General features: G+C 44.2%; 1 protein-coding gene across 4 annotated transcripts in view; it reads right to left on the bottom strand.

Annotated features, from left to right (window-relative positions):
• The window catches only part of EPB41L4B (erythrocyte membrane protein band 4.1 like 4B), a 359,971-nt gene that overhangs the window by 55,307 nt on the left and 288,851 nt on the right, over positions 1-15,813 (bottom strand). For 3 of the 4 annotated variants that reach the window (XM_075212804.1, XM_075212805.1, XM_075212808.1), the window contains one exon: positions 2,189-2,304. The exons of the other annotated variant lie outside the window; for it this stretch is intronic. In XM_075212804.1, the coding sequence (XP_075068905.1) occupies positions 2,189-2,304 (116 nt within the window). The remainder of the gene's footprint in view (positions 1-2,188; positions 2,305-15,813) is intronic. 4 annotated transcript variants of the gene reach the window in all.

Genomic DNA, 15,813 nt, shown 5'->3' with positions numbered 1-15,813 from the left:
CCCCGGAGGAGTCCCTAATGGCCAGGAGATTACGGGCTGAGATTTTAGTACGAAGACGGGAGGCCAAGAGTTTGTCGGCCTTGTCTCCCTTTTTGTAGTAACGTTGATTCAGCCATTTTAACTTATTGGCTACTCGGTGTGAAAGTAGGAGGTTAAGCTCGCCACGTACTTTGACAATCTGTTGCAAAATAATAATCTGGATTGGCCTTATGTTGCACTTCTAACTGTTGTAGGGAGGCAGTAAGGCGGATCTTTTTTGCGAGACTCTCTTTCCTCCCGCTGGATGCTAGGGCTAGAGGATGCCCTCTAATGACAGCCTTATGAGCATTCCATAGGGTCGTGGGTGAAATGTCTGAGGAGTCGTTAATTTCAATATACTCAGACAAGAGGAACTTGAGATGAGCTACCGTGTTTCTATCAGGAAGCAGGGATTCGTTAATCCTGCATGAAAAGGAGGAGGGCCGTAGTGCCAAAGAGGAGAGATCGGCAGAGATCAAGGCATGATCCGACCATGTAATTGGGTGAATGTGAGAATTAAGAAGTTTAAGGGTGAGCTCATGGATGAGCAGGATCATGTTGATTCTGGAGTATGTGTTGTGTACAGGGGAGTAGAAAGAATAGTCCCGGGGAAGGGGGTCAGATATACGCTACGTGTCGTACAGGTTATGAAGTTTTAAAAAATCTTGTAAGGCTTTAGAGTTCGTCCCATCTCTCCTGTCGGGAGGGGCAGCTGGAGAAGTGGATCTATCTAAAGAAGGAGTGATGACAGCATGAAAGCTACAATCTGATTGGTTGCTATTGGCAACATCCCCACTTTTTCAAACCCACAGCTTAGTAAATCTAGCCCCTGGTCTCCTTTGAGAGCCTGCAGGTATGTATGGAGTTTGCTAAGGATAATTTTTAAGGACAAAAATGACACACACATTATTGGTCACCTACATGAAAGTGTGATCCAAATAGAACGGAAACCAAGGTAGATGATGCAAAATCATCTGCCCTGCAAAGTAAACTCTTTTTAAATATATTATTAACATTTTTTAAAAAGGATATTATTAAACATAAAATAAAAATTAAAAAGTTCTGTGCACTAGATTTAGTTGCACTATTGTGTTCTGATGACTTATTATTACTGTTATTATTATTATTATTAGTATTATTATTATTAATAATAATAATAATAATAGTAATAATCATAATAATATTAATAATAATTCATCTTGGTATGTATTTGGAGATCCGTTGCTTGCTGAATTGGTGAGTACCTTTCTTCCGTTTATTTGCGTATAATACGTTACGCAAGTTATGCACAGTTTACATCCGCTAATGAATCAGGTCCATTCTGGTTAAAGGGGCACATTTTTGAGTATTGGTGCATGTAATTAATAGTTAGAAAATCAGTGTAAATTGCAAGTTAAATGCCCCTCTGCGTAAGAGTGCCAAGATTATTGCTTATAAAACGCATGTGCAAATGTATTATGGTTACCTTCTGATTTGTCTTAGGCCAGATGGTCTGTGTACACGTTAATTAATACATTTGAATCTATTTCATTATCAAATCTTCAGCCTCCTTCTTTCAAATAGCTTGACACAATTGATCACAAATTGATGTGTTAGACTAAAAAGTGTTAGTATGACATACCTTTGTATTCCAACCACTGGTGACAACTGAATAATACATTTTTAAATATGCATTAATAGATACTAATCATCCTATATCATCATTTAGGAGTGTGAAATTCTAAAGATTCTATGTTCATAAAAATCATGTTCATAATAGCACTCCTAAGTTTTGTCACTTTCTTTATACACCACCTTCTCCAATGAAAGTACTTTGAGTTGGGTCTCTCCCTAGGACCCTGACATTTTCCCAATTCAGCAGGGTTACAGTACTTAAATTACAGGGCACTTTTACTGGTCAGCTTTCTAATCACCTCTGAGTTTCAGAGAGTTAAGAAAATAGCCAGATTTAAATTGCCAGCAGAGGTCCCAAGTAATTTTAAGTTTCTACTGAATGGGATTCCAACCAAAGGACTAGTATAAGGGTAGAGGATGATCAAAAATGATATTTTACATATGTGGGAAACACCTATAAGTTTCTACTTGTTAAAATAAACAGGCATTGTGAATTAGATCATGTTTACATTGGTCATAAATTCAATTACCGTAAAAGTCAATAATATAACAATACCTTGTATGTGCTGATGTGCAAAGCTGGCCATGGGGAAGCCATTTTTGTTGCTTCAACATTTGTTTTTTTCAAATGCCCAACAGTATCTTCAAAAAGAATGGGGATTCCAGAAGATACTAGAATGCATTTAAAAAGTAATTAGTGATAATAAACATATAAAGTATTTTACATTACTGCATATAAAATTAAGTGTATTAAAACAAATATATTTTCTTACATTGTTTAATATACTATATATATTAAGATTTTTGTATGTTTATATAGAAAAAATCCTAACAGTGACACATACTATCAAAAATGAAGACTGGTAAAAATTATGCAAATAAGATATTGTTTTACTTCTAACATAAGGCCTGATTCATCAAAGCAGGTATCTGCTGATTTTGAGGGTATCAAACACAAGGTCTATCTATAAGCTAGGAGGTTCCCATGCTATCATCAGAAACCCCCTAGCTTATAAATAAACCTTGAGTCTTTCAATATTTCATTCTGTGGCAGTTGTTCCTAAAGAGAGGAACAAAGTTCACGTCGTTCAGTTTATAGGTTTATTATTTTGCCAAGCAGTATCCTAAGGATTATTTGGGTTCTATAAGAATTTTTTTATATCTACCAGTGGAATATTTATTTTTATTTGTTTAATGGACAACTACAGGACCTTAGATGTGATTTTTTTTGGACACCTACAGGACCTTGGAATGTTATGGTTTTTACTGTACAAACTATTAAAGCTTACAAGACTGGATCCATTACAGATGAAAACAACAGATAGTAAGTATATTTGGGTTTTTATTATTTTTAATAAAATTATGTGGTTCAAACAAGGAGTGCGGTTTATTTATTTTAGTTCAGTTTTTTGTTTTTTATTAAATTAATGCGGTTTCAAAGAGGTGTGTTTTATTTAAATTTTACTTTGTGGTGCCCCCTTTACTCAGTGGGCCCTGCGTGTTAGGGCATGCTGGCACTTGCAGTGCCCAGACAGTTAATGGCAGCCCGGGCTGGTTGGGTCTCGTAGTTCCACAAACTAAAATAGTGGTTTAAACATTTTATTCTTAATTTTACACTTTCTTACCCCACACCCACCACCCAGTAGTTTGGAAAGAGCCCTAAAACTTTCATCACAGGGCTGGGTGTCCCTAGAGGGGGGTGTCACATATTTTTTTGTGGACCTCACTCCGTAGGGAATCCAGTCCCTTACTGAACAGCCTGGGGCTGGTTTGTCATCATGGCAGGGGGACCAGCCACCAGCCCCAGCTGGCTCTCCCCCCCCCCCCCCCGATTTTTCAACTACCAGCACTAGGCTGGCCACACAAGGGTTAATATCGTTAGGAGGGGGGCATCCATGCATTTTTTTTTTCCATCATTTTTAATTTAAACACAGTATAGAGCCTTCGGGAGCTGACGGGTACATGATTACTTCACAGAAAGGGTAGTGGAAAAGTGAAATAGCCTCCCATTAGAGGTGGTAGAGGCTAATACAGTAGAGCAATTTAAACATGCTTGATATAGGCATAAGACTATCCTTATAAAGAGTAAAGTCAATTAGGGTTTGAGGTTACCATAGGTTAATAAAACAATAGGGAGACTAGACGGGCCAAGCAGTTCTTAGCTGCCGGCAAATTCTATGTTTCTGCTAAGAGGGACAACTCCCGCTGTCCTATGATTAAGCCAGCGCCACGTTTTCATCCCCTGCTTCTGAGGATGAGCCTAAGCAACTTGGACAGTCCCGCCTGACTCCAGAGGAATGCGACCAGAGATTTAAAAACAAGCTGTGCATCTACTGTGCCGTTCCTGGCCATATGCTCAACACCTTCTCTCAGAGGTCGGGAAATGCCAGGCCCTAATCTGCCCCGGAGAGGTCAGACTTCAAAGCCTCTCCTCTCAAAATGCCCAAAGTTTGTTCCTTCCCCATTAAACTCTTCGGCCCTTCGGGCCCTATCCATTCCTTGGCCCTATTAGACTCGGGAGCAGTCGGGAATTTTATCTCTTTCTCTCTAATATTGCAGGGATCTCTGCCCATACTACCTTTGGAATCCCTGTCACCATCACCACTATCGATGGGTCCCGCATCTCTAACGGAGTTATCAAACTCTGCACCAAACCTATCACTCTTAAGGTTGAAACGTTACATCGAGAGAGGATTTCTTTTCATGTCTTACCTTCTTCTGCCAGCTCAGTGATTGTAGGGTTGCCATGGCTCCAACAACATTCTCCTCAAATGGATTGGACCACTTCAATTATGTCCTGGAGTCCAACTTCCTTCCAGAATTGTCCCACTCGGGTTCGGCCCCTGGCCTCTACTATCATGTCTCGCAAATCCAAGTCCAAGCTTTTGCCTGAATAATACTCTTCCTTCCAGGTTGTCTTTGATAAAACTAGATCGAAACATCTCCCTCATCATCGACCCTAGGACTGTCCCATCGACCTCCAACCCGGTAGGATTACTACTCAAGGACGCGTATACCATCTATCCTTGCCGGAGACCCTAGCCATGTCTAAATACGTACAAAAGAATCTTCAACGTGGGTTCATTAGACCCTCCACTTGTCCTGCTGGAGCAGGATTCTTTTTCGTTAAAAAGAAAGACGGGTCCTTACGACCATGTATTGATTACCGCAGCATTAATGCGATAACTATCAAGAACCGTTACCTCATTCCACTCATCACTGAACTCTTCGACTGCATCAAGGGATCCAAAATCTTTTCTAAATTAGACCTCTGGGGAGCCTACAACCTTAATACAATCAGATCTGGAGACGAATGGAAAACGGCCTTTAACACCCGTGATGGCCACTATGAATTTCTGTTGATGCCCTTCGGCCTGTGCAATGCTCCTGCAGTGTTTCAGAGCTTCGTAAATGCAATATTCAGAGATCTCATCTATGACTGTGTTGTAGTTTACCTGGACGATATTTTAATCTTTTCTCAAAATATTCATTCTCACCGCATCCACGTGGCAGAGGTCCTCTCAAGACTACTCAAGAACAAACTCTTTTGTAAGTTTAAAAAATGCTTCTTTGAACAACCTTGGATGTCATTCCTCGGCTCTATTGTTAGGAAATCCCTAGCCAGCACAGTAAAACTCGGAGTCTACTCGGAAAGACTGGTGTTCACTGGAGCCCCTAGTGATGGGGACAGACTTGGCCGAAAGCTGACAGAGGGTCGAGAATCGTATACCGACTAAGGAGAACCCAGGAGTGGAGTGATTGGCGGACAGCAGCGTGGGGTTCAGGCAGAGTAAACCAAGGTCAGAGGTCACAAGCACAGGTTCGGAATCCAGGGACAAGCGAAAGGTCAGGGGCACTGGCAGAGGAGCAGAATCCGGTTTTCAGGCAAATGGTTAGGGTCAGAAGCGTAGGTTCAAGGTCCAGGAACAAGTGAGGGTCATACACGGGAAGTCAGTCACAGGTTTTAACACCAAGCAGAGAGAGAACAAGCAGGCAGCAGAAACTGTGAACAGGACGCTATAACCGGCAGTAAGGTTCAGTCCTCACTGCCTTAAATAGTACAAGGAGCCAATCAGAATAGAGCCCTACCAGCACTCACAGGAATAGGCTAATGATAGTTGCTAATGGCCAATGAGGCTACAAGGTATCCAGCAAGGAGTAATCAGCCAGAAGGCTGCATGATAAATTACTGGCATACAGCCAGTAGAAGCAGAGCAGAGCCTCCTCAATCAGCCACTATTGGCTGAGTATTATGCCCCCTGTGCGCATGCGCCTGGCTGTCTGACAGCTGGCCGAGCGCTGTGTGATGTATCCTCCGGCGTCCTGGTTGTTGCCTAGGCAACCGGGACGTCGGTACCGGAAGGGACGTCCCGGTCACCATAGCGACGGCCGGGACAGCAGCTGGGAGACAAGGAGAGTCAAATTTGTACACAACAATGCCGTCCACGAATCTACTTGTGCACCTCCCTTCTCTATTGTCTATAGACTTCATCCATCCTTCCCTGAGTTTGCTGCCCTCCCTCCCACCCAGGTTCCTGCTGTTAACACTTTACAGCGCAGATTCCTCTCCATCTGGAATCAAGTGAGGAATTGCCTTAGGAAGTCTTCCAAACACTACAAACTCGCAGCTGATAAGAGACGTCGAGTCACTCCTGCCTTTAAAATTGGCGACAAAGTATGGCTCTCCACAAGAAACATTTGCCTCAAAACTCCATGTATGAAATTGGCTCCTCGGTTCATTGGTCCGTATACTATTTCTCAAATCATCAACCCGGTGTGCATTAAATTGTCTTTACCAGCCTCTCTTCATATTTCCAATCCCTTTCATATTTCGTTGCTGAATTCACTAATCATTAATCGATTTTCTACTACACGTACCTCTTCTACTTTGTCCAAGGTCTATCTGGATAATGAATTTGAGGTCAAGCAAATATTGGACTCTAAATATTGCAAAGGTGGTTTGAAATATCTGGTGGACTGGAGAGGTTTCGGTCCCGAAGAGAGCTCCTGGGTCCGCACTGCTGACGTCAACGCACTGATTCTAGTGAAAAACTTTCATAAGAAATTTCCCATTAAACCTAACTCTAGGCGTGCAGTGCCCACCTTTAAAGGGGGGTGTACTGTCACACGCCGATCCTTCGGTTTCTACAAACGAGGCCCGACACGCTTATCCGCTCCCCACTGATCTCTGCGATCCGGCCGACGGCATCATCTTCTCGGGTCTGTGCATGCGTAGTCTCGATCTTCATATGCCCTCTGCCTATCTTCCCTTGGATACTCAACTTTGGCACCAAACTTTAAAAGGCACTTCTTCCTGCAACTCAGTGCCTGTTTATAAAGTTTCCTGCTTGGTATTAGATGTGGCTCTGTTTCTCCCATTGTATATCTGATGTCTGCTGAGCTTTTGCTCTACCACTCCTGCTGTACCCATTGTCTGCAGAGCTGACGCTCCACCACTCCTGCTATATCAGCTTTCTTCAGAGCTTACGGTCCACAATTTCTGCTATACTAGTTGTCTACAGAGCTGACGCTTCATTGTGTACTTCGCCACTATTCCTGTGGTAACAACTAGTCCGCAGAGCTGACGTTCCATCACTCCTGCTATAACCTGTTGTCTGCAGAGCTGACACTTCATTGTGTACTTCGCCACTATTCCTGTGGTAACCACTAGTTCACAGAGCTGACGCTCCATCACTCCTGCTATAACCTGTTGTCTGCAGAGCTGACACTTCACCGTGTAAATCGCCACTACCCTTGTGGTAACCACATGTCCGCAGAACTAATGCTTCATCACTCCTGCTGTAACCTGTTGTCTGCAGAGTTCCTCCTATCTACCTTCCCCTAAAGGTCTCGCCTGATACTTCCAGTGAGGGCCGCGACCTGCGGGCGGACGCAGCTAAGACCAAAACTACGTTGCTGCGGTCCCTGGTGAACACCATCCGTCCGTTAGACTCCGTGCCTTGCTGGGAATAGTGCTAAATTAGGCAGATCTAGGATCCAATCCTTTCTACCATGACACCAAGGTTCAGGAGTGAAGAAGACAGCAGAGTCCTTTAAACAATCCAGGTCAAACACTGATAACAAAACAGGTCAGGATACAAGGCACATTAGGTTAAACAGGAACTATTAATAACATTTGGTTGGCAACAGGAGCGGTTTATAAAACTAGCAAAACCAATTAGAGGTTGCTGGAAGATTGGTTGCATGAGTGCAGAAGTGATTGCACAGTTGATGCTGTAAACAGAAATCTGAAGAGATGCTGCTTGCTTTTTACATAACAACCAACTGAATGAATGAGATTTTGGCTGTATATATATATGAGGAATGCCAGTAAAAAAATCGGATATGTGGCAGTGTTACCGCATAGCTAGACACATGAGAGCCACAGGCATTGTTAATTGACAGGAATGAAATGCAGATAATGGCTCAGGTATGCAGGTGAGGTCCTATTTCTTAGCAGGGTGTGACAAAGGGTTAGTCATAAACAACCACCTGATCTGTTTAAAAATTATTAAAAAACTTTCCATTTCTATCCCACACACTAACTTTGCCTTACCAAATGTCACGAAACGGGGTGCTACTGGACTAAGGACTTTTTATTCATCACCTGTTTCTTACAGTTTAATGTACTTTTTAATCCTTGGCCTAGTCTAAGTATATACACCTGAGCATTGGTGTATTATGTGTATTATTATTTGGTGTTATTAGGTACATTTTGGTCTGGCTATTACCTGTAATATTGTTTGTATTAGAAATATAAAGAATGTTGCCATATAGTGTGAAAATAACAGGACAGCAGAAGTTATTTTGCTTGTGTTAGCTAGGGTAATTACCACTTTTCTCAAATGTCCATTGTTATGAGATGTGGCTTAGATCTCCTTGAAAAAGTAGTTCATGGCTTAAATTCCACCTCCACAGGGAACACTCAGAAGTTGAGTGAATTAAGCTACCATTGTTATTTCTGTTTGCTCCCTATTGTCCACTAGTGAGCTCTACTGGCAGCCAGGAGCCGGACACAGTAGAAATCACATGATGGAAGACACCTGGGAAGGTAGGGGAGGGGGCTGGATAGTGTGAGAAGCCCACCAATCGAGACCTTTTGCAATTCCCCTGGGCAGGTAGTTCCCAAGGTGGTATTATGAGGTGATAAATGAGGCTACCCTGGGAGCTAGGCATGAATGTGATTGACTTTGGCCAAGAGGTGATGCTCTGCCAGAGATGTGCTGTGGAACCTATCTCACTGGATTTATTTGAACTGATTTCCTCACTTGTTGGACCTGCTATCATTAAGGGGCTGGCCTGTATTTAATCCTGATCTGCAGAATAAATCATCCTACTATTTTTCCTCTAATACCATGTCTGAGTAATTTGGGAACCACGTATCTTTACGCCAATTATGCCACCACCAAGGTTGTATGTGAAGAGCTGACACTTTTACTCAGAAAGCCTTCAGTTTTCCCTTTAAACTAATCTATCAAAAGTAACTTTCATCAGAGTTATCCTAAACCGGTTTATATGTCATTTTAAACATGCTGCAGGTATCCACAGCCCCTCTCCCACTGTGATATCAGATCCAGAAAGTCTGTGTAAATGCAAATTAGTTTTTTATGACCTTTTTCTAAACAGCTTTTAAGTCAGAATTTATTTACACTGGCCTAACTGGTTACCGGAATGTCCCACAAATATGATACTACCTTCACACAACAGGTCATAACTTTTCCTTCATTTACATACCAGACATGACTCCTGTAAGAATGATATTTGAGAAACTATAAAAGTTTCCTCCATCCTTATTTCCCTTCATTCAAACATATTGTCACGGGCACTAGGAGTCTTGCCCAGGAATTCACCAGATGACTGGGCTTACCAGAGTAGTGACGTTAACACAACGGTCCTCTGGTAGCAGGGTGACTAGCGGAACATATATCACAGCAGATGGAGAGAGAATGCCAATAAAGAATAGGAAAGTCAGTGACTTGCAGCAATCTTGGTCAGTGAATCAGCGACTAGCTGATATTGTGGAAAGGCAGATTTGAACACGGAGATCAGGATGGACATGAGCAGATGCGTGGAGGTAGTAGGGAAGTCAGTGGTCTGCGTACAGCAAGTTGTACCACTGCTATGGTGAGAAGACTTGTCCAGGTGCAGGTAGGTAGCGGGGAAGTCAGTGGTCTGCGTACAGCAAGTTGTACCACTGCTTATGGTAAAAAGACTTGTCCAGGTGCAGGTAGGTAGCGGGGAAGTCAGTGGTCTGCGTACAGCAAGTTGTACCACTGCTTATGGTGAGAAGACTTGTCCAGGTGCAGGTAGGTAGCGGGGAGTCAGTGGTCTGCGTACAGCAAGTTGTACCACTGCTTAATAGGTGAGGATGTGTACAGGTGTCGATAAGTGGAAGCATACAAAGGATAACAGGATGCAGACACCGAGAGCACAGAGGAACTTGATCCCAATAGATATGCAGCGTATCCAGCAAAGTCTATAACGGTATGTGGCGCTGCTTTTAGACTTGCTCAGCACAGATATGCAGGCCAATAAAGGATAGTCAATCACAATTATGCATATAACGACTGAGTAGTACGGTTAATTCCAAACAGATATGCAGCATAACAATAACAGTCTATAGCGGGTATGGATACCGCTGCTGAGAGTGGAAACTTGTCCTAGCGGATATGCAGAGTAAACGTAGAAAGTCAATAACAGATAGACATACCGCTATTCAGTAGAACAGTCTGTCCACAGGAAGATGCAGGGACTGCAGAGACGCTGAACGGCAAAGACGAGTGTAGGAACCACAGGTGAGTAGATCCGGTAATCAGAGTCCAGCTGAGGACACAGGCAGGAAACAGGAGACTGTAGCAGGTATGGAAAACAGCGATGAGTAGCACAGGGAATCCACAGGAACTGAAGACACTAGTAGTACACAGGAGACAGTAGCGGGTATGGAGACCAGTGATGAGTAGAACAGGAATCAGCAGCAAACTGAAGACACTAGTAGAACACAGGAGACACCTTCAGAGACAGGGAATGAGACTCAAGATCAGGCAATGAGGTAATGAGCACAGGTGCCTTAAATAGGGAGAGTTGCCTGATCAACCAATTAGATTAAAAGCAACAGTCACAAGAGTTCTTGGGTGCTGCGCATGCGCAGTCCATCAGGATGGCGTACGACCGCGGTTCAAGATAGGTGCCTGCAGAAAGGCTAGGGAGCCACGCAACAGCATAGAGGGACTCACGGTCCGGTGAGTGACAGTACCCCCCCCCTTTTAAAGGTGGGCACAGAACACATGGAGCCAGGTTTGCCCGGATTCTTGGAATAGAATTTTTTTAGAAGAGCTGGGGCATTGAGATCATCTGCCCGGATCCACGAACGCTCCTCTGGACCAAAGCCCTTCCAATGTACAAGGAAACGAGGAACTCCTCGCGAAAATTTTTGCGTCTAATATATGAGTGATCTCAAACTCCTCCTCTTGATGAACTTGAACTGGCCGAGGTGCTGAAGGAGGAACAGAGAAACGGTTGATGATAAGAGGCTTGAGTAATGACACATGGAAGGCGTTGGAGATACGAAGGTTCTTAGGTAGTAGAAGTTTAAAGCAGACTGGATTTATTACTTGAGTGATCCTATATGGACCAATGAAACGAGGAGCGAACTTCATAGATGGAACCTTCAAGCGAATATTTTTGGTAGAAAGCCATACACGATCTCCAATCTTAAGTGGTGGAATAGCCCGCCTCTTTTTATCCGCAAAGGACTTGTATCTGGCAGATGTCTTCTTTAAACAGGTTTTAACCTGAGACCAGATATCTTTGAAGGTCTGACAAACAGTCTCCACAGCAGGAACTTGGGTAGGAGGGAGGGCAGGAAATTCCAGGAAAGACGGATGGTGACCGTAAACCACAAAGAATGGACTTCTTGAAGATGACTCGTGATACATGTTGTTATGGGCGAATTCAGCCCATGGGAGTAAATCTACCCAGTTGTCTTGGTTGCCTGAGGAGAACATCCTAATGAAAGTTTCAAGATCTTGATTGACTCTCTCGGTCTGTCCGTTTGATTGAGGATGGTAGGAAGATGAGAGTGATAATCGAATACCCAAGGTTGTACAAAGGGCTCGCCAGAATCTGGAAAGAAATTGCACTCCCCTATCCGAAACAATCTCAGAAGGACATCCATGAATTCGGAAAATCTCTTTGATGAAATGATCAGCCAGAGTAAATGAAGAAGGTAAACCGGTCAAAGGAACGAAATGTGCCATTTTCGAAAATCGATCCACCACTACCCAGATGGTATTACACTTTTTACTTGGAGGAAGATCGGTGACAAAGTCCATACTAATATGGGTCCAAGGTTTGGAAGGAATGGGTAGTGGTTGCAGTAATCCCGCTGGTGTTCTGCGGGGAGTTTTAAACTGGGAACACAGCTCACAAGCGGCCACATAGTCTTTGATGTCTTTCCTCATAGAGGGCCACCAGTAGCTTCGAGAAAGGATTTCTAAGGTCTTGCGTTCACCCGAATGTCCAGAAAAACGTGAAGAATGAAACCAAGACAAAATTTTCCTCCTAAAAGAGATGGAGGCACGAGGGTTCTCCCAAATGGTAGCACCTTGGTGGATGAAGTGGCCAGAGACACACACTTGGGGTCTAATATAGAATGGTTAGGACCATCTTCAACGTCTGAGGACGTCACGAATGCCCGAGACAGGGCGTCTGCTTTTTTATTTTTGGAAGCCGGTTTGAAGGTTATAATAAGTTCAAAACGGGAAAAGAAAAGAGACCATCTTGCTTGACGGGGATTCAAACATTGAGCTGACTGTAGATATGACAGGTTTTTGTGATCCGTAAAAATGGTTACAGGATGACGAGCTCCCTCCAGTAGATATCTCCACTCCTCTAATGCTGCTTTTATGGCCAACAACTCCTTGTCCCCGATGGTATAATTCCTCTCCGCGGGTAGAAGACCGCGGGAATAACAGGCACAAGGATGGAATTTTTGTTGCTCCGATCTTTGGAATAATATGGCCCCTAAGCCAACATTAGAGGCGTCTACCTCTAGGAAGAAGGGAAGCGTCACATCAGGCTGTCGAAGAACAGGAGCGGAAGAGAAGGACTCTTTGAGAGACTGGAAAGCTTGAAGAGCCTCGGAGGACCATAGCTTAGTGTTAGCCCCCTTGTGGGTCAGGGCCACTATAGGAGAGGCAATGGACGAAAAACCTTGAATGAAGCGTCTGTAATAATTCACAAAACCTAAAAAACGTTGGATTGCTCGGAGAGTAGTTGGCTGGGGCCAACGTAATACAGCGTTCACCTTTTCTGGATCCATCTTAAGACCGACTCCGGACACAATATATCCCAGGAATGGAATCTGGGAAAACTCGAATGAACATTTCTCTAATTTGCAAAATAAAGAATTTCTTCGGAGTCTGGAAAGGACCTCTGCCACATGTTGATGATGAGTGGGCAGATCCTGGTAAAAAATTAATATGTCGTCCAGATAGACGATGACACAGACATACAGCAAGTCCCGGAAGATCTCATTCACGAAACCCTGGAACACAGCGGGGGCGTTACACAACCCGAAGGGCATAACTAGATATTCATAATGGCCATCCCTGGTGCTAAAAGCTGTCTTCCATTCGTCTCCGGACTTGATCCGGATTAAATTATAGGCACCTCGAAGATCCAACTTGGTAAAGATCCGGGCTCCCTTAATACGATCGAAGAGCTCGGTAATTAACAGAATAGGATACCGATTTTTGATGGTAATGGCATTGAGTCCACGAAAATCTATACAGGGACGTAATGATCCATCTTTCTTCTTTACGAAAAAGAACCCCGCTCCAGCGGGGGAGGTAGAAGGTCGGATAAATCCTCGCTGGAGGTTCTCCTTAATATACTCAGATGTAGCTTGAGTCTCAGGTAATGAAAGTGGATACACACGGCCCCTAGGAGGATTCTTGCCAGGTTGTAAATCAATCGGACAATCCCATGCCCGATGAGGAGGAAGGCGTTTTGATTGAACCTTATCGAACACCTCTGCAAAGGAAGCATACTGTGGGGGGAGACCCGGAGGACACGGTGAAATGGAAGACTGCTGTATTTTGAGCGGAACAACTTGAGAGAGACAACGATGATGACATTCGGGACCCCAGGAAGTGACTTGAGGAGTGTTCCAGTCAATCTGAGGGGAATGAAGTTGAAGCCATGGAAGGCCTAGTACGATGGGACTCGTAGTAACAGGAAGGATCAGTAAAGAAATGTTTTCCTGGTGTAAGGCTCCAATTTGAAGAGTCAGTGGAGACGTACTTTGAGTAATGAGACCATTAATTATACGTGACCCATCGATAGCAGTAACGGCAATGGGTACCTTTAAGGAAATCACTGGTAGAGACCATTGATTCACTAGGGAACTAGAGATAAAATTTCCGGCAGCTCCAGAATCTATAAGTGCTTGAGAGACAAAGGATTTGGTAGCAAAGGAAACGGTGACATCAAAAGCACAAACTTTCACATTCGTAGAACATGGAGAGGACTCCAGGGACCCTAACCTTACCTCTTCAGAACTGGTTAGGGCCTGGCATTTCCCAACTTCCTAGGACATGAGTTCAGCATGTGAGTAGAGTCAGCGCAATAGATACAGAGTCTATTTTTTACTCTTCGTTCTCTCTCCTCTGATGTTAGTTTAGAGCGACCAACCTCCATAGGTTCTACTGGAGGTGGAGAATGACGAACTTGAGATACTGAGCGAAGAGGCGCTTTGCAGGAAGTTACTCTCTCGGAATCTCTCTCACGAAATCTCATGTCTACACGATGGTAAAGGGAAATCAAATCATCCAAGGAGGAGGGTAATTCTTGAGAGGTCAGTGCGTCTTTAATTTTATCGGAAAGCCCCTGCCAGAAGGCGGCGATCAATGCCTCAGTGTTCCACTGAAGTTCAGAGGCAAGTATCCGAAATTGAATGACTGTCACGGGCACTAGGAGTCTTTACCCAGGGATCACCAGGTGGTAAGCTTACCAGAGCAATGTAGATGGTAATAGTGTGCTCTGGTAGCAGGGTGATCACGGAACAGGCAATAGTAGGTGATGAGATGCTCAAGAAAGTCTATGACTAGCAGCACTGGTAATATGGAGGTAATAATACACGAGGAACTGTATGGACAAGGGCAAGTGGAGGTAGTCAGTGGTCTGCGTTAGCAAGTTGTACCACTGCTATAGTGAGGAGGAATGTCCAACAGAAACGAGGAGGTGATGAGAGTCAGCGGTCTGCGGATAGCAAGTGGTACCGCTGTCTGAGTGAAGGAATGGAATCCAAGTGGAGGTATCCGGGAAGTCAGTGGTCTGCGGTAGCAAGTTGTACCACTGCTATGTGAGAGGAATGGAACAGGTGATACCGGAACAGGAATCAGTGGTCTGCCTTCAGCAAGTTGTACCACTGAATATATATGTGAGGAGGTGTACGGGGAGAGACTGCAACACAGGGTGTACACGGGCACATTAAACACGATCCACAGTAATATGCACAATATATATAAATGACTGAACAGGTCTGCAAATGTAGGAAATCTCTGAAGTAGTCCAGCACAAGGTAACACAGTCAATGATGGCAAAAGACTCAGCGGATTGCAGACTCCAGAGGAGAACCAACACAGTCCAGCAAGATATGCAATACACCAGCACAGTCAATGAGAAGTATGCATACCGTGGTTCAGAAGGCAGTCAGATAGGAGTGCAGTGATACCTGGGCGGCAGGAGGCCGACAGGATGAGAAGTCCCTGGATGTAAGAGGCAGGAGTCTAGTAGGTGCAGCGCACAGGTAAGTAGACCAACAGGGACACGAATCCACAGGAATCAGTAAAACATGGAACTGGACTCATGGAGGACCCAGGAGAATGGAGATGATCTAGCAGAGGAGTAGCTGATGAGATACGAATCCAATGCTGACAGGAGGGTAGAGACCAGCGGGAAACCAGGAAGGCGTGGAGAGCGGATCCGCAGTAGATGGACGATAGGCTGGCAGCGGCAGCAGGACTCTGCGGACCCACGGGCGAGATGAGATGAGGCTGACGTGCACAGGAGCAGCGGATAGGAATCAGCTAGCAGCCACGATGATGAACACAGGCGAGTTGCCAGCTGGAGACTGTAGTGCACGGAGGCAGCGGATAGAAATCAGCTCACAGTCACGAT

The sequence above is a fragment of the Mixophyes fleayi genome, chromosome 5 (genome assembly GCF_038048845.1).
Source record: "Mixophyes fleayi isolate aMixFle1 chromosome 5, aMixFle1.hap1, whole genome shotgun sequence".
NCBI classification, from domain to species: Eukaryota; Metazoa; Chordata; class Amphibia; order Anura; family Limnodynastidae; genus Mixophyes; species Mixophyes fleayi.
This window is presented reverse-complemented; position numbering and strand designations above follow the sequence as displayed.